Genomic DNA, 445 nt, shown 5'->3' with positions numbered 1-445 from the left:
GATGTGCCCGGGTGCCCCCACAGTGTGGGGCCAGCGTGGGGCTGGGGCGCACAGCCCCGCTCCCCCGGGGAAAGCACTCGCCTGCTGAGCACAGATTGCTTTTATCCAAACCCAATTTCCTGGCAGGGCTCTGGGAGTCCCGGGGGGCTCCCCCTGCTCTGCCAAGCAGGGGGGAAAGATCTGAGCCGGTTTTTCTTAATTGGTTTAATTTATTCAGCGGTGCAGATGTAAAACATTTTGTTATTGGAGATAATTCCACCTTTTCTGAAGTTGGGAATCAAACGCAGCGGCTCCAGGTAGCCAACAATGAAATAAATTGAACGCAACACTTTAAATGGGAATCAAAGTGCCGGGCTAGAACAATTCCCCCATTTACATGACATTTTTCCACGATGCTATTTCCCGCTGACGCAAATTACCAAGGCTGCCTTGCCACCGCACTGCT

The 445-nt window shown here is 52.6% G+C and overlaps 1 protein-coding gene across 1 annotated transcript in view; it reads left to right on the top strand.

Moving 5' to 3' along the window:
* The window catches only part of MYO18A (myosin XVIIIA), a 47,549-nt gene extending 47,147 nt beyond the window's left edge, over nucleotides 1-402 (top strand). Inside the window, 1 exon segment of the mRNA XM_009278315.1 lies at nucleotides 218-402. Within this exon segment, the coding sequence (XP_009276590.1) occupies nucleotides 218-320 (103 nt within the window). The 3' untranslated portion in view covers nucleotides 321-402.
* The last annotated feature ends 43 nt before the right edge of the window (nucleotides 403-445 follow it).

The sequence above is a fragment of the Aptenodytes forsteri genome, unplaced genomic scaffold (genome assembly GCF_000699145.1).
Source record: "Aptenodytes forsteri isolate BGI_AS27 unplaced genomic scaffold, ASM69914v1 Scaffold66, whole genome shotgun sequence".
Taxonomy (NCBI): domain Eukaryota; kingdom Metazoa; phylum Chordata; class Aves; order Sphenisciformes; family Spheniscidae; genus Aptenodytes; species Aptenodytes forsteri.
Note: the sequence above shows the minus strand (reverse complement) of the source record. Positions and strands in the feature narration are given on the sequence as shown.